At 37.3% G+C, this 17,236-nt stretch overlaps 1 protein-coding gene across 3 annotated transcripts in view; it reads right to left on the reverse strand.

The window, feature by feature from the left end:
• Nucleotides 1-17,236, reverse strand: part of LOC106973403 (uncharacterized protein C3orf20 homolog) — a 121,448-nt gene that overhangs the window by 99,360 nt on the left and 4,852 nt on the right. Inside the window, exons 2-5 of one of the 3 annotated variants that reach the window (XM_053226622.1) lie at nt 11,899-12,333; nt 11,371-11,639; nt 8,325-8,397; nt 8,128-8,213 (exon numbers count right to left, since the gene is read on the reverse strand). In XM_053226622.1, the coding sequence (XP_053082597.1) occupies nt 8,128-8,213; nt 8,325-8,397; nt 11,371-11,519 (308 nt within the window). In that variant the 5' untranslated portion in view covers nt 11,520-11,639; nt 11,899-12,333. The remainder of the gene's footprint in view (nt 1-8,127; nt 8,214-8,324; nt 8,398-11,370; nt 11,640-11,898; nt 12,334-17,236) is intronic. The other 2 variants (XM_053226623.1, XM_053226624.1) reach the window with 2 other exon arrangements.

The following is a 17,236-nucleotide window of genomic DNA, read 5'->3' on the forward strand; positions in this document are numbered from 1 at the left end:
CACAAAGTGTTTTAAAACACAAGATTTACAAGGAATCAAGAGAACGTGAATGAGAGCCAGTAGAAACAGCAACTAATAAAATAGAACCATAGGGAGATATATAGTTTAAAATAACTCTGCTTACGATGACCAAGGAAATTGAGAATGTTTGCAAAGAACTGAAAGCTACACACACACACACACACACACACACACACACACACATACACATGAGCATGTTTGAAAAAGAACCAGATAGAAATTATAAAGCTGAAAAATATCATAAGCCAAATTAAGAACTCAGTAGATGGGTTTAACAGCATATTAGACACAAAGCTGAAAAGAAAATTAGTTAAACGAAAGACAAGTCAGAAGAAAATCTTCACAATGAAGTATCGAAAGATAAAATTGAGCAGAAGTAAGATCATAAAATACCATCTGTTTATAGTCATCAAAATTTACTATTAATTTAAAAAATAAAAGGATAAAATGGAGGGGGATCCTGTTGGTAAATTAAAACATGTGTGTTATTTGACTCACCCCATGAATTTATATATATAACACTAACCAACTCAGCCACTCAGGTGCCCCTCATATTGACTTCTAAAGATGTAGAGCTACACTGTATGTATACTAGTATTTCACGCTAATATCTATATTAATATGGAATGTATATAAAAGGGAACATACAATTCCATGGCCATTGCTATCCTGAGAGAGAGTGTTTGGCACTCTCTTGGGCCAAAGTTGTTCACCTTTGATAAGACTGTCTGAATTCTTAATGTTTTAACTCTACTACCAAAGTGATTATGGTTAAGATTTGGCCTACCATGTATCTAAACTACCAGGAGAGAGAATGTACTGCTGATCAAGTGGCATTTAAGTCTATTGCTTCCTAGAGGAATTCTTCCAAAACAACTAGAAATTAGTGGCACCCCCACGCCCTTCCCAGTCCCACAGACATTTTTGGTTGATAAGTCCATATCCCAGGTGCTGATTACCCCATCTCTGGGCCCTTAAAATGCACAGGGTTTGAATCTAGGGGGTAGAGACTAAAGGAAGGTCAGACTTCAGCTGACTCTCTCTTACAAGGCATTACCAACAGCCTAGTTTTACAAATTTCTTCAGTGTTTTTCTCCACACACTTTTAGGAACTGATACAGTTCCTGCCAACTACAAATCATTTATCTGCCCCCTTAATGGCAAAATTCCTTTTCTTTATTATGATAAAATTCACATAAAATTTACCATTTTAACCAATTTTAAGTGTACAGTCCTAAAGCATTGAGTATATCCACATTATTGTGCAAACATTGCTATCATTCATCTCCAGAACTTTTTCATCTTCACCAATGAAACTCTGTACCCATTAACACTAACTCTCCATCCCTCCTGTGGAGGTTCAGAGCATACCACCCCAAAATATGCCATTTTAGCATATTGATTATATTGAGTTAAAGGCACTTGAAAAATAGCAAATGGAAGAAGTGCATTCTGACCTTCCTTTTTCTTCCTGAAAGCAGGAGCTAAAACCCTCTGGTGAAACATACCCTCCCTATACCAGGAGGAAGAAACATTCTTACCACCAAAGATTAAGTTGAGGTCAGGAAAAATCTGTACAAACAAATTTTGTTAAACTCTTACCTTCTGAGTCATTTCTCAAGGATTAATTGCTCTAGCCTACCCCTTTGTCTTCTCACATTTTCACAGTTTATTATTTTGTCCGACCTAGCATAAAAGCATTCAACTCTGTTCCATTGGGTGTTTGTTCCACACTTAAAAATTACTAGATAAAAATGTTTTTCTCCTACTGATCTGTCTTATATCCATCCCGGTAGGAGATCCTGAGAAGGTAGAGGAGACATTATATACCCTATATCACTCACTCCACCCCCAGGCCTGGTAACCACCATTCTACTTTCTGTGTCTACAATTTTGACTACCCTATGAACTTCATATAAGAGGAATCATACAATATTTGTTCATTTGTTACTGTCTTATTTCATTTAGCATAACGTCTTCAAGGTTCAGCCATGTTGCAGCATGTGTCGGAATTTCCTTTTTAAGGAGTAACATTCCATTGTACGTGTATACCACGCTTTGTTTATCCCCTCATCTGTCAATGGACTTGGGTTGCTTCCACCTTTTTGGCAATTATGAATAATACTGCTATGAACATGGGTATATACTACCTGTTCAAGTCCCTGATTTCACTTCTAGAATTGTAATTGCTAGATCATGGTAACTCTGTTTAATTTTTTGAGGAAATGTCATATAATTTTCTACAGTCACTGCATCATTTTACAGTTACACCAGCAATGCACAATCCAATTTCTCTACATCCTTGCCAATACTTGTTACCTTCTGTTTTTTGTTTTAATAGACATCCTAATGGGTGTGAAGTGGTATACAGTAAAAGTTGTTTTGCTTTGAAAAAGCAAAGTTTTGAAAGTTGTTTATACTTGCTCCCATTCTCTATTCAACCCACTCTATGTGTCCCCACCTCTCCACAGAGAAGCCTCTTTTAAAGTCACCAAAATCCTTGATCATACTGAACCAAACAGTCACTATTCAGTCTTCAACTCATACAACTCCCATGCAGCATTTGACATAACTGAACATTCTTGAAACATTTTCTTCATTGGTTTTTTGAACATCACTTTCTCTTGGTTCTCCTCCCTCACTGGATATTCCTTCTCCAACCCTTTGCTGGTTTCTCTTCATCTCTGAGTTAACTTCTCCCTCTCACACCTCCCTTCTTCTCTCTACCTATACTCCCTTTGTAAGCTTACCCATTTGAAAGGCTTTAAAAACTATTTAGACCCTGACAACTCACAAATGTACATATCTACATCTGACCTCGCACCTGACCCCCAAACTTTTATACCCACTTTCTACATAACATCTCTGAAAGGCATCTCAAGGTCAACTTATCCAACATGTCCAAAAATGAACTCCTGGTCTTTCCCACCAAACCTGTTTTTCCCTTAGTTTTTACTTACTTCAATAAATAGCAACTCCATTCTTCTAGCTGTTCAGGTCAAAGGCTCTGGTGTTATCTTTGGATATCTTTATCCTATCTTTTTCTCACATTCTATATCCGTTCCATAACAAACCCAGTCATCTCTACCTTAAACTATATCCAGAATCAACCTTATTGCCCCTCTTTCAGAACTATCACACTAGGTGATCTATAATCATCCCTTGCCTAGATTATTACTATAGATAGGCTCTTATCTAATCTTCTGCTTTTCCCCCCAGTTCTTAAAATTGAATCTCAACACACAAGCCTAGTCATTTAATCAGGTCCAGTGACCCCTCTACACTCAGATTCTGCAATGGCTTCCCATGTCACTCAGTATAAAAGCCTGCATAACAGTGGCACCCAAGGTCTTTCATGATCTGACCCTCTCTGTCCCCTCTTTTTTTTTTTTTTGCTATTTATTTATTTATTTATTTATAGATATTTATTTATTTTGAGAGAGAGAGAGACAGAGAGAGAGAGAGAGAGAGAGAGAGAGAGAGATAGGGAGTGAGCAAGGAAAGGGCAGAAAAAGAGGGAGACAGAGAATCCCAAGCAGGCTCCACAGCTATCAGCATGGAGCCTGACAAGGGGCCTGAACCCATGAATCATGAGATCATGACCTGAGCTGAAATCAAGAGTCCAATGCTTAACCGATTGAGCTATCCAGGCGTACCTCTCTTATTATTATTTTTTTTAATGTTTATTTATTTTTGAGAGAGAGAGAGAGAGTGAGTGGGGAAGGGTAGAGAGAGAAGGGGACAGAGGATCTGAAGTGGGCTCAGTGCTGACAGCAGCAAGCCTGATGCAGGGCTCGCTCGAACTCAACTCATGAACTCTGAGATCATGACCTGAGCTGAAGTTGGATGTTCAACCAACTGAGACACATAGATGCCTCTCCCTTTCCTCTTATTCTTATAATCTTATCTCCTACTACTCTCTTCCAATTCATTCTTCTTCAGTCACACTGGCCCCCTTGTTATCCTCAAATAGACCAAGGATGCTTCTCACTGTTATGTACCATACACCCTTACATCCATCTTCTGCTCAAATATTACTATAGAAATGGAGCCATTTTGAACACCCTATACAATATAGCATCACCCTCTTCCCCTTGAACCTGTTTTTTTCTCTAAGGCACATATCACTATTTGATATTCTATATATTTACTTGTTTATTTGGCTTTAATTTGTTTCCTTTTGCTCCAATGAAAGCCATGAAACAGAGGCTTTGTTTTGTTCATTACTGTTTCTCTAGCACATATTTGCTCAACAAATATTAGTATAAAGAGAAAAAAGATAGATTTAGGTCCAGATAGCAATGTTAGTGGGTTAGTGGCTTTGCTCAGATGTGATCCTTCTTTAAGACGGGAGCCATGAGGGGCACCTGGGTGGCTCAGTCGGTTAAGCGTCCGACTTCGGCTCAGGTCATGATCTCACAGTCCATGAGTTTGAGCCTTGCATCAGGCTCTGTGCTGACAGCTCAGAGCCTGGAGCCTGTTTTGGATTCTGTGTCTCCGTCTCTCTCTGCCCCTCCCCTGCTCATGCTCTGTCTCTCTCTGTCTCCAAAATAAATAAAATCATTAAAAAATTTTTTTTAAAAAGATAGGAGCCATGAGTTGGATATAGAACATTTATATCCCAAGCACATATTTTACTGAGCAACATCAAAGGTATCTTCAAGCCTCTGATAGTTGATATAATAAAATCTAGGAGGACAATCAAGCATACATTGCATGGACACTGTGTTACACAGAATACACAGAGAAGACACAGTCCTTCCCTTTCAGGAGCTTAAAATCTATAATCTGGCTACTATCTTTACTCATTTATTCAATCAGTATCTATTGCATAAGAAACCAAAACTGATTTCACTACACTATCAGAGGTATGAACAAAAGTACTTTAAACGAGCTGTCCTTTGAAATGTTCCCTAAACCAGTTGCTCAAAGACTTCTAAGACAGCTAACCAAGTCATTACAATTTCAAAGTGTTTTCTTCCACCAAGTCAGTGTGGTAAAACATTATCAACACTCGATGGAATTTCACTTGCATAAAGTTTTTATTAAATGGTAAACAGCACTGGGACACCTGGGTGGCTCAGTTGGTTAAATGACTGTGGCTCAGGTCATGATTTCAGGGATTGTGAGTTTGAGCCCTGAATTCGGCTCTGTGCTGATGGCTCAGAGCCTGGAGCCTAGAGTCTGCTTCAGATTCTGTGTCTCCCTCTCTCTCTGCTCCTCCCCTGCTCACACTCTGTCTCTGTCTCTCTCTCTCTCAAAAACAAATAAAACATTAAAAATTAAAAAAATTTTTTAAAATGGTAAACAGCACTAAAGAGTTACTTGTATTTCTCTTCTAAATAATAATTCCATTCACATAATGTGAAAAATAACAGTACTTTCCTAACTAAGTATTTAAGTAAAGTAAAAGGGAATGTTTTTAAGATGAAAAGGTATTTTAATTTGCATAAGAATTCTAAATGTAGATCTTAAATCTTTGATCTTCAAGCATTAGTTATATTTTCACTGATATTTAAAAGATGGAAGACCCATTTTTGAAAACTTTAAATATAATAACTCATGAAATTTCTATATCTCTTTATAGCTTTAAAGTTGCTTTCATAAACATCATTTTACTAAACTCCAATACAAACTGTATGAGCCATACTGTGTTATCTTCACTTTAAGGTATTTTTTTTTTGTTAACATCCTGTAAATATGCATTCATAATTGTCAGATTTACCTATTGATCAAATGAAATGATAAAAACTACTTATTTCAATAATAATATTAACACCTACCATTTATTAATTGCCTCAGTTTTATTATATGTAAGATAAGGTCAATAATTTTACTTCCTTCAGAGGGTTGTTGAGAAATTGAATGTGCATTTTAAAAATAATAGTTACCTGTCTGGTTTATTTTTCAGACAGAAGCTCAAATAATGGACTACCCATTTCAAAACCAAACTTAAAAACCTTAAGGAGATAATCAACAATGAAGGTCTTGGCACCTGGCTCAGTGTTAAAAGTAGCCCCATTTCTCTAGGAACAGCACATATGAAGAAATGACTCACTCATTCAAGAAATATTCATCAGCACAGTTCTAGGCGCTAGAGAAACATGGCAAAGAGAACGGAACTCTACCTCATGGACCTTAATGGGGAAGACAGGAAGGAAAAATGAAAGGAGGAAGGAGGAGGGGAGAGAGAAAGGAAGGCAATGAAAATTACAGATAGTGATAACTGCAATAAGGAAAATAAAACAAGACACTGTAATAGAGTGACGGGGGTGGTGTATGTTTGGCTTCCTTGGATTGGGAGATCAGGGATGGCCTTTCTGAGGTGGCATTTGCAATGAAACTAGAATAATGAGGAGGAAGAGCCAAGCATAAAACAATATGGCAGAAAAACATTCAAAGGAGAGTGTACAGCAGATGCAAAGAACCAAAAGCAGGTGGCCTTGGTTGTTAAAAGAATAGATAGGCCATAATGTCTGGGGAGCAAGCGACAGGCAGTGGCATGCAAGGAAGTCAGAGAGGAAATGACAGAAGGACTTGCAGCTCATGGTAAAAAGTGTGGATTTTACTCCTGGTACAGTGGCAGCAGTAGGATAGCCAGTGGAAGAAACAGGGTGTTTCTAATTGGAATGAACAGAAGCAATGCTTAAGACATGCATCAAATAAGAAAGCTGGGCAGCCAATAAAGCCCTGGAGCCTTATGATAAACAGACCTACTTATTGCCCCTATGACAACCTGAACTCATTTACTGAGTGCCAATTATAAGCCAACTACTGTGAATGTAAAATAACCAAGTTATGTCGAATTGTTTTTCAAACAGAAAGAGTTGGAAATAAAAAGACAATAGACTTCTGAAAAGAGCAGCAACTTGCAGTGGTCTTGAGAAAAGTTATAGCAGGCTCAAAACAACAAACAAACAAACGAACAAACAAACTCTACCACATGAGAGTATACTATGGTTTCTCAACCCTGGCCCTATTGACATTTTGGACCAGATAATTCTCTGTTGTGGAGGGCAGTCCTGTGCATTGTAGGATGTTTAGTGTTGCATCCTTAGTTATGGCAACCACAAATGTCTTCAGATATTGCCAAATGCCCCTTGTGGGGCAAAGTTGCCCCTGCTCAAGAACTCACTGGTATAACTGACAGCTTTTAACCTTATACAACCTTGTGATACATGTTCTAAGATGAGTTGGAGTATTTTAATTTCCAAGTTAAAAAACGTAGTAATTAGCGGGTAAAAAACATTGTGAAGTGACTAGTTCCATCATCTCATTTATATTTAAGGGCGGACACAAATCTGTATTAAGCCCATTCTGTGTGTTAAGCATTGCTTTTAGGACTGGGAATAGATAAGTGATCAAGTAGATTTAAAAAAATCCTTCCCTATAGACCGGATACTCTCACAAGGGGAGGGAGAGCAAACAAAGAAATAGGAATGACATTTATAATGTTATACAAAGTGATAAATGCATGAGGAAAGTTAGGAAGAAGAATAGGGAATGCCAAAGTGAGGCCAGGGTAGAAATTTGAAATAGGATAATCAAGAAAAGTCTCATCAAAAAGGTAATATTTAAGTAAAATATGAAAAGGAACAGGAAGAAGGGTCCTTGGGTGGCTCAGTTGGTTAAGCATCTGACTCCTGATACCAGCTTAGGTCACGATCTCATTGTGAGCCGATGTGGAAGCTCTGTGCTACCAGTAAGGAGCATGATAGGGATTTTCTCTCTCCCTCTCTGTCTGCCCCTCCCCTGCTCTCTCTCAAAATAAATAAACGTAAAAAAGAAAAAGGAACAGAAAGTAAGCAATGCAGAAACCAAAGGGTACATCTAGTACAAACCCTGTAAAGCAAAACTGAGGCTGGGTTTGTGTGGAAAGCGGCAAACAGAGTGACTGGTCAGATATGACCAATTATGCTTCAATTAATCACTGATCTAGCTAAAATAAAGTTCTCTGATTGGCTTCATGGTCAGCTTTGAAATAGGAAATTCCTTGATATAGTTTCTTAAGGGATGGGGAACAGGAAGCACTGGTCCTGAGCACCTATAACTCTTTGAAAATGTAAAGTGATCCCAGCAATTGAAGAGTAATTCCAAATATTTTACCTATAAATAGCTCTTGAGGTGTATCTCAAATGGGGGAAATGGCCTTCATGTTCTCTTTTTTCCCATATTTTCCTTTTTGGTTTCATCTAAAATGAAAGAAAACTTTCTGATTAAAAAGCAGAGAAAAATACTGGTCCAAAGCTAATTATTTTTAGAAATGCAAACTACAATTTGATGAGACTAAGGTATATTATTACCTGATCAAAGAAATAGATGGGCCCAATATCCAAAGATTTGGCTTCAGTAAAGTCTTCCATTCTGCCATGAGACCTAAGAAGGAGAAATTAGAACTCTGAAGACAAGTTATCACGTTTATAGGTGATTTTTCAAAGCACTTTACACTTTGAAAGTTTAGATGTTGTATTTTCAATGAAATGTAAAAAAATTTGGGGTGGGAAATGCAACTGTTCTTTTATCTCTATCTTTGCTTAATAGGCTATCAACTTGACATAGATGCAATCAGAAGGATTGCATGCTATGGGCAAACAAAGCAATAGCACATCCCTGCCAAGTATCTTAACCTGGGCACTACTGACATTTTGGGCCATATAATTCTTTGTGGTAAGAAGCTACCTTGAGCATTGTAAGATGTTTAGCAGCATCTCTGGTGTCTACCTACTAGACACCAGTAGCATACCCTCCCAGTTATGGCAACAAAAAGTGTTCCCTGACATTGTCAAATATCTCTTGGGGATCAAAACTGCCCCTGGTTGTGAATGGCTGTGTCAATGCAATGGCCAGGGAAAAAGGTTTGACAGGGAAGGAACTGGTTAAGATAATTAACACTGCTGATGACAGGGCCATTTATAGCAATGCCATTCAAAATATGGTCTCTGGAGGCGGGGCCTCAGGATCACCTGGGACCTTGTTAGAAATGCCAATCCTCACTCAGACCTCATGTATAGTGTATCAGAATCTCCAGAGGTGGCATCTAAGAACTGGTGGTTGAACAAGCCCTCCAGGTGATTCTGAAAAATGCCTAAGTTTGGGAAGCATGGACTAAGAGGACACATTTTACCTAGTAGGCTGTGAAAACCCACTTGTGACTGGGGGCAGTGGGGGGGGAGTCTGGGGCTGGCTAAACCATAGCTAACTGGCCTAATGGATTTGTAGTAGAAGGATGAAGGAGCACACAGTGGAGGACTGAGTAGCAGCAACAACATCAATGGACTGGGAAATGGGATGGACTGAGGATCATTAGCTATTACTATTATTAATAAAGAAAAATTTCAGAGGCCCAGATTGGATTAGCCCATCCTTTAAGTAGGAGAATGTCTTTAAAATGAAGATTTGAAGGACAGCAAAACTCCTATTTATCTACACATCTCCATCTCATTGTCCTGCCACTGTAGCTGAAGATTCTACTTTAAGTGAATCCAGTATCTCAAAAATCCTTGGTTAAAATGTAAAAATACAGGCATTTATGTTGTAACATGTTATGTACATTCATGAAAAACCTTATGTCTTGCAATATTTTGCACTAGAAATAATAGGGCTTATGGGAAAAACAGGGTTATGGTGCACCACTTAAAATCCATGCTACTTTGGAACCAGAACACAAAAAAAATCACACGCCAGTAATTGGCACCTGAGGAGAAACTTAAACGACCCTAGCAGGCGCTTGTAGCAGAAGCTGCTTCAGGGATATATTTTTTAAAAAATGTTAAGAGTAGAAGTTCAAACTGATGGGTACTGAAATAATGTAGATGAAGTAGAGCTCCTTGCCAGTGGGGTTGCTTTAAGGCATGCACAGAGAGAAGTGAAACCTGCTACAGTGTGAGAGAGTACCTTTCTGAGGAGGCATCCTGGGTACTAGTGCTCATTTTTTATTTTTTTTAAGAGTTGAAAGATTTCTTGCTTGTGTCGCAGCTGAGCTGAAGGCCTTTTCCCACCCTAATAAAGGTTACAATTCTATTACCTCTGCTGTGGCCTCCTTTCACTAGAAAAATCAAGTATGAAAATTTGAGGATGACAAATTCCATGCTAGGCTGAGATCAGTCTCTCATTTAATAATTATTAGTTAATTTGCTTTATAAAAACACAAATTGTGGTCAAGCATGCTACAGTTGACCCTTGAACAGCATGGGTTTGAACTGTATGAGTCTACTTATAATGTAGAGATTTTATAGTACTATAAATGTATTTTCTTCTTTTTCTTAACGTTTATTTATTGATTTTTGAGAGACAGCAAGCTAGCAGGGGAGGGGCAGAGAGAGAGAATCCCAAGCAGGCTCCATGCTGCCAGCACAGAGACCAATGTGGGGCTCGAATTCATGAACAGTGAGATCATGACCTGAGCCAAAACCAAGAGTCGGATGCTTAACCAACTTAGCTACCCAGGTGCCCTTATAAATGTATTTTCTCCTTATGATTTTCTTAATAACATTTTCTTTTCTCTAGCTTACTTTATTGTAAGAATATAGTATATAATATATACAACCTACAAAGTAAGTATTGATCAATTATTTATGTTATTGATAAGGCTTCAGGTCAATAGTAGGCTATTAGTTAAGCTTTGAGGAGTAAAAAGTTGTAGGTGGATTTTCAGTTGTGTCGGGGGTCAGTGCCCTTACCCCCAGTGTTGTTCAAAGGTCAACTGCAGTTGATCAATGAATTAGAACTGAGTCTAGAAATAAGCCCTCACATCTATTGTTAATTAATCTTTTGGCAAAGGTGCCACAATAATTCAATGAAAGAAAGAATAGTCTTTTCAGCACATGGTAATGAGACAACTGGATATCTACATACAAAAGAATGAAATTAGATCCCTACATCACACCATATACAAATATCAATTCAAGGGGTGCCTGGGTGGCTCAGTAGATTAAGTACCTGACTCCTAATTTCAGCTCAGGTCATCATCTCACCCCACACTGGCTCTGCTCTGATAGTGTGGAGTCTGCTTGGGATTCTCTCTCTCCCCTCTCTTTGTCCCTCCTATGCACACATGTGCTCTTTCTCTCTCTCAAAACAAACAAATAAACTCTAAAAAATCAAAATGAATCAGAGAATGGGAAAAATAATTGCAAAGCATACCCTATGTAATAAGAATCTAGTATCTAGAATATATAAAGAACTCTTAAATTCAACAAAAAGACAAAAGATGAATGACTCAATTTAAAAATGGACCAAAGATTTGGAAAAACATTTCTCCAAAGAATATATGCAAATAGCCCATAACACATGAAAAGATGCTCACCATCATTAGTAATTAGCTAAATTACAATCAAAACCACTACATACCTATTGGGATGATTATAATTTAAAAAAAGACAATAATAAGTGTTGACAACATATGGAGAAATTAGAAACCTCATACATAGCTGGTAGGACTGTATAATGCTGCAGTTGCTTTTGAAAATAGTCTGGTAGTTCATCAAAATGTTGAACATAGAATTATCCCATATGACTCAGCACTTGTACTCCTAGATATATATCCAAGAGAAATGAAAACATATATGTCCACACCAAAACTTGTACAGGAATGTTCATAGTAGCATTATTCATAATAGCTAAAAAATAGCAACAACATAAATGTCTATTAATAGATGGATGAAAAATATTCTATAATTAAATAGCAGTAGTAATATATTAAAAACTACAGAATTATATCCTTAAAATGATGAATTTGTGACATGTAAATTACCACTTTTAAAAAAAGAGTACCCAAAAGTCTCTGCCAGTTCCAACTTCTACCCATAACAACCTAAAGATATCAAATTCCAAAGTTCAAGCCCTCAAAAATATCTGAGTGCCTTAAAAAGTACCAACCTTCTGTCTCACCAGTTGCTGCAATTTTCAGACCCAAGGAATATTAGAGCTCTGTTGGTTCTGACTCCAAAATAACTTTGTACCAGAGTTCCGTTCAGAACTTCAAGACCAACTGATTCCATTCATGTCTTTTATTTTGGTCATCCTCAGTCACTGGAAATGTAAACTTGGAATTTCTGGATTAAGAGAGCCAGTTGAGCACCAAGTCGTCTACATTCTGGAATTTGTATAAAGTTAGAATGTCTTTATTTATAATTACCAGAAATTTAACAACACAGAAATATGATATCTCAGATGTTTGGAGGTAGAATAAGTAGCCTATGGATTCCAATTCAGTGGCTGAATGACATCACCAAGGATCCAGCATCATCCCATCTTTCTGTTCTGTGTTCTTCAGATTTCATCCCCAAGGATCATTTTCAGCTTTGAAAACACCTAAAAGAAGGGACCATATTTTCTTTTGTGTGTGTGTGTTTTTTTAACTTAGGAAACGTTTTCCAGATGTTCTCAATGGGTTTTTCTTTTTAAAAGTTTTATTTATTTACTATATATTTATATTAAACATTTTTTTGAGAGGCACCCGGGTGGCTCAGTCAGTTAAGTGTCTGACTCATGGTTTCAGCTCAGGTCGTGATCTTGCAGTTCGCGGGTTCAAGCCATGCCTCGGGCTCTGCACTAACAACATAGTAGCATTATTCATATGACATATGACATATCATATGACAGAGCCTGCTTGGGATTCTCTCTCCTCTTTTTCTCTCTTTCTCTAATAAGTAAATAAACTTAAAAAAATTTTTTTGAGTATAGCTGACAATGTTACATTATTTCTAGGCGTACAACATAGTGATTCAACATCTTTATACATTATGCTGTGCTCACCACAAGTGTAGCTGCCATCTGTCACCATACAATGCTATTACAATATCATTGACGATATGTATTCCCTATACTGTACCCTTTTATTTTTTTTAATTTTTTTAAAGATTTTATTTTTAAGTAATCTCTACTTGCGATTGAGACTTGAACTTACAACCTCAAGATCAAGAATTGCATGCTCCAGTGATCAAGCCAGCCATGTGCCGCTATACCTTTCATTCCCAGGACTGATTCATTTCATAACTGAAAGCCTGTATCTCCCACTCCTCTTCACCCATTTTGGCCATTCCTTCCACCCGCCTTCCCTCTGGCAACCTTCAGTTTGTTCTGTTTATTCATTTGCTTTGTTTTTTAGATTCTACATATGAGTGAAATCATATGGTATTTCTTTTTCTCAGTCTGACTTATTTCGCTTAGTTTAATATCCTCCAGGTCCATCCATGTTGTTGCAAATGGCAAGATCTCATCCTTTTTGTGGCTGCATCACATTCCACTGTATGTGTGTGTGTGTGTGTGTGTGTGTGTGTGTGTGTGTGTGTGTATACACATATGTCAATAAACATTTAGGTTGCTTCCATATCTTGGCTATTTTATTTATTTTTTAACATCACTTTTTTTTAGTTAATTATTTAATTTTAAAATTTACATCTAAGTTAGTTACCATATAGTACAACAAAGATTTCAGGTGTAGATTCTTTAATGCCCCTTACCCATTTAGCCCATCACCCCCTCCCACAACCCCTACAGCAACCCTTTGCTTGTTAAGAGTCATTTATGTTTTGTCCCCCTCCCTGTTTTATTTTTGTTTCCCTTACCTTGTGTTCAACTGTTCTGTGTCTTAAAGTCCTCATATGAGTGAAGTCATACGATATTTGTCTCTCTCTGACTAATTTCACATAGCATAATACCCTCCAGTTCCATCCACGTAGTTGCAAATGGCAAGACTTCATTCTTTTTGATTGCCAAGTAATACTCCATTGTATATATATACCACATTTTCTTTATCCATTCATCTGCTGATGGACATCTGGGCTCTTTCTATACTTTGGCTATTGATGATAGCACTGCTATTAACATTGGGGTGCATGTGCCCCTTCGAAATAGCACACCTGTATCCTTTGGATAAATACTTAGTAGTGCAATTGCTGGGTCATAGGGTAGTTCTATTTTTAATTTTTTTGAGGAATCTTCATACTATTTTCCAGAGTGGCTGCACCAACTTGCATTCCCACCAGCAATGCAAAAGAGATCCTCTTTCTCCACATCCTCGCCAACATCTGTTGTTGCCTGAGTTGTTAATGTTAGTCATTCTGACAGGTGTGAGGTGGTAGCCAATATGGTTTTGATTTGTATTTCCCTAATGGTGAGTGATGTTGAGCATTTTTTCATGTGTTGGTTGGCCATCTGGATGTCTTCTTTGGAGAAGTGTCTATTCATGTCTTTTGCCCATTTCTTCACTGGATTATTTGTTTTTTGGGTGTTGAGTTTGATAAATTCTTTATAGATTTTGGATACTAACCCTTTATGTGATATGTCATTTGCAAATATCTTCTCCCATTCCTTTCCATACTGTTTTGCTGATTGTTTCCTTCTCTGTGCAGAAGATTTTTATTTTGATGAGGTCCCAATAGTTCAGTTTTGCTTTTGTTTCCCTTGCCTCTGGAGATGTGTTGAGTAAGAAGTTGCTGTGGCCGAGATCAACGAGGTTTTTACCTTTCTCCTCTAGGATTTTTATGGTTTCCTGTCTTACAAATAGGTCTTTCATCCATTTTGAGTTTATTTTTGTGTAAGGTTTAAGAAAGTGGTCCAGTCTTCTCAGGACCATTTGCTGAAGAGACTGTCTTTATTCCATTGGATGTTCTTTCCTGCTTTGTCAAAGATTAGTTGGCCATACATTTGTGGGTCGATTTCTGGGTTCTCTGTTCTGTTCCATTGATCTGAGTGTCTGTTTTTGTGCCACATATCTTGGCTATTTTAAATACTACTGCAATAAACATAAGGGTGTATACATCTTTTTGAACTGGTATTTTCATTTTCTTTGGGTAAATACCCAGTAGGGGAATTACTGGATCATATGGTATTTCTATTTTTAATTTTTTGGGGATCCTCCATACTGTTTCCCACAGTGGTTGTATCAGTTTACATTCCCACCAACAGTGCAGGAGAGTTCCTGTTTCTCCACATCCTTGCCAACACTTGTTTTTTATTGTGTTCTTTATTCTAGCAATTCTGATAGGTGTAAGGTAGTATTTCATTGCGGTTTTGATTTGCATTTTCTTGATATTAGTGATGTTGAGCATCTTTTCATGTGTCTGTTGACCACCTGTGTATCTGCTTTGGGAAAATATCTACTCAGATCCTCTATTTCTTAATCGGATTGTTTGTTTTTTTGGTGTTGAGTTGTATAGTTCTTTATATATTTTGGATATTAGTCCCTTATTTAATATATCATTTACAAATATCTTCTACCATTCAATGGTTTTTCTTCATGTCTCATTGACCAAAATTGTGACACATGTCCTTCCTAAACAAGTCACAGGAAGGATCAGAATTGTTGTGTATTAGCTTAGCCCAATCAGGGTGTACCCTGGAGGATACATTCATCTGGTCAGGCACATGGTTAGGCAAAGACAACTGACCAAAAGCAGGGTTATGTTAGCAAGGAAAAAACGAAAATGAATTCTGGGTAGACTTCCAACAGTGTCCATTACAGGCATCCAATGTCTATGGTTAGTTTTTTCATCCATTCACATTAAAGCAAAACTTCCCAGTTGGCAAACCTCTGCCCATGGACATAGATGTCACAGTTCTCCCACTGCATTATTGTAAAATACGAACACATAAGCAACACCCATCAGACATGTAAGGAAAATGTCCAACATGAAAATGAAAGATCATAATAAAGAATTCTACTTTCAATCATGACAAAGCAACTGATACTGGATATAAGCCTTTCCACCAAAAACAACCATCAAACTAGGCAAAATAAATGTTTTTAGACATTGATCAATAGGAAACACAGAACTATTATCCTTACAAAAGAGAAACAAATGAACAAGCTTCAGGATTGCAGTGGCTTTTGTCTGGGGGCACCTTCCACTGGAAAGGCCAAATAAAGCATGGTGGTGTATCTGAGCTGAGGAGATGGAGACCAGATATCATTGAGAAGGAAGTTGCACAGAGAAGTCTGCACAGGAAAAGACTCTGCAAGACTAGGCAAAGGGCAACTATTAGGAAGAGAACAACTATGGAGAAACTATGGGTTGAACAATGATCAGAAGTTGAACAGGAATGGGAGATGTTGGTGTTCCAACCAACCACAGTGGAAAAGTCTATTTAACTATCCGAGAAATTTAGTAGAAATCCCAGAAAGCCTAGGTTTTATGAATGGGGTTAAACGAGCACTACAGTAGCATACTTCATGAGAAATATAATGACATAAACGTTATTTAAACTTTTTCTAGTAACCTCTTGGAAAAAAAGTAAACAAAATTAATGTAAATAAAATATTTTCCCAATATGTCCAAAAATGATCATTTCAACACAGAAAATTATTAATGAGATAGTTTACAATCTTTTTCATACTAAGTCTTTGAAATTCAGTGTTCATTTTACACTTACAGCACACTTCAATTTTGACTAGTCACATTTCAATTATTTAATAGCCCTATGTGGTTAGTGGATTTCACATTGAACACTGGTGTCCTAGAGTAAGGGGTACTCTGGCTCTAAAAACAAAACTTAAAAACAAACCTTGAAAGTATCACACTGAGATGCAAGTAAATTAACTATTTTAGCAATATTCAATACTCCATCAGGAAAGAGAATAAAAGTCTTTCAGAGTAGTGTCTGTAGTTTCTAGCCTAAGATAGCAAATTACAAGACATGAGAATTGGAAAATGTGACTCTCGACCAGGAGAAAAAATTGTAAACTCAGAAATGAAAGAGATGACGAAAATAGGGGATAAGGACTTAAAAGTAGCTATTATGTGTTTAAATATTTAAAGGAAAACATAAATGTAGTAAAACAACAAATAGAAAATCTCAATAGAGAAATGGAAACTATAAAAAAAGAACAAAATGGAAATTCTAGAACTGAAGAAAATAGTATCTGAAATGAAAAGGTAACCAGATAAGCTTCATCGGAATTAGACACTATAAAAGTGACCTTGAAGGCAAAGCAATGAAACCATCCAAACTGAAGCAAAAGAGAAAAAAAAAATCAAAATCAACCAAATAAGACAATTTCAAGTTGTCTGATTCTGTGTCTGGTGAGGTCCAGCTTCCTGGTTTATAGACAGCTGTGTCCTCACATAGTGGAAGGGGCAAGGGACCTCTTTGGAGCCTCTTTTATAAGAATACTAATCCTAATCATGAGGGCTCATTACAACCTCATTCACAATATATTCCTAGTTCAACTCAGCCCACCTTGATCTTCAACACTAAAATAACCCTCAGTTCT

This window comes from Acinonyx jubatus, chromosome B4 (genome assembly GCF_027475565.1).
Source record: "Acinonyx jubatus isolate Ajub_Pintada_27869175 chromosome B4, VMU_Ajub_asm_v1.0, whole genome shotgun sequence".
Taxonomy (NCBI): domain Eukaryota; kingdom Metazoa; phylum Chordata; class Mammalia; order Carnivora; family Felidae; genus Acinonyx; species Acinonyx jubatus.